At 37.0% G+C, this 932-nt stretch overlaps 1 protein-coding gene across 1 annotated transcript in view; it reads left to right on the forward strand.

The window, feature by feature from the left end:
• Positions 1–630, forward strand: part of LOC107087318 — a gene marked incomplete at its 3' end in the record, with an annotated part of 58,429 nt that extends 57,799 nt beyond the window's left edge. The window contains exon 3 of the mRNA XM_015378839.1: positions 365–630. Within this exon, the coding sequence (XP_015234325.1) occupies positions 365–630 (266 nt within the window). The remainder of the gene's footprint in view (positions 1–364) is intronic.
• Positions 631–932: the final 302 nt, after the last annotated feature.

Consider the following 932-nt stretch of genomic DNA (forward strand, 5'->3'; position numbering starts at 1 on the left):
GCGACACCTCCAGTATGCAGGGGTGAAAATTAGATCTGCTCGAGTTAATTAACAGTATTATTTAACAGTTAAGTAAAGTTAAAGGCTACTTATGTTTTACAGAAATCCTAAACATAACCCTTTATCTGGATTCAGTCACTTTGTTTTCATTTCAATGCTAAAAACTAAATAGAAATGTAGAGAAATGTACAGTAAACCAGATAGATTAGTAGGTGATTACTAGGTGTTGAAAAGATGAAAAGTCTTTAAAATAATCACACACTGAACATTATTTATTTGTCCTTCCAGCTTCTAAAGATTCTTTGACTGTAAAAGTCGAAGTTCAGGAAGGAGCTCCATCTGTTCTGCTTCCCTGTCACTACAGCAAAGTATTAGAAGAGATTGCTACAGTGAAATGGAGCCGCTTTGATCTCAATCCCAGTTCTGTCCATAAACGGAGAGAAGGAGACGACCTACGGGAACAAAATCAGCAGTTCAGAGGACGAACATCAATGAGACCTGATGCTCTAGACTCTCAGAACTTCAGCCTGACTCTGAAAGAACCTCAACTTTCTGACAGCGGCGTCTACATCTGCAGCATCATTGATAAGAAAGAAGAACTGCTGTCAGATGTTCAGCTGGATGTCAGAGGTCAGTTACCTTGGGGTAGATCTTTTTCTGGATTTAACTATCAATATAGTATAGAAAAAAATAAAATAGAATGGAAAATCCCTGTATTGTCCCACAATGGGAAATTGTTTTGTTTACAGCAGCAAAGGTTACAGTAGAAGAGGTCACACAATGTGCCCATTGTTTTACAATATAATACTCTGTACTTGGAGGATAAAAAATTTAATAAACAGGACATTTTTACAAAGAAAAAAAAATGAAATGACAGCAGCGTGTTATTTAAAGACAAACTGCAAGTCCTGGTGAAGATTCTGTCATCCAGC

This window comes from Cyprinodon variegatus, unplaced genomic scaffold (assembly GCF_000732505.1).
Source record: "Cyprinodon variegatus isolate N-32 unplaced genomic scaffold, C_variegatus-1.0 Scaffold180, whole genome shotgun sequence".
Classification (NCBI taxonomy): domain Eukaryota; kingdom Metazoa; phylum Chordata; class Actinopteri; order Cyprinodontiformes; family Cyprinodontidae; genus Cyprinodon; species Cyprinodon variegatus.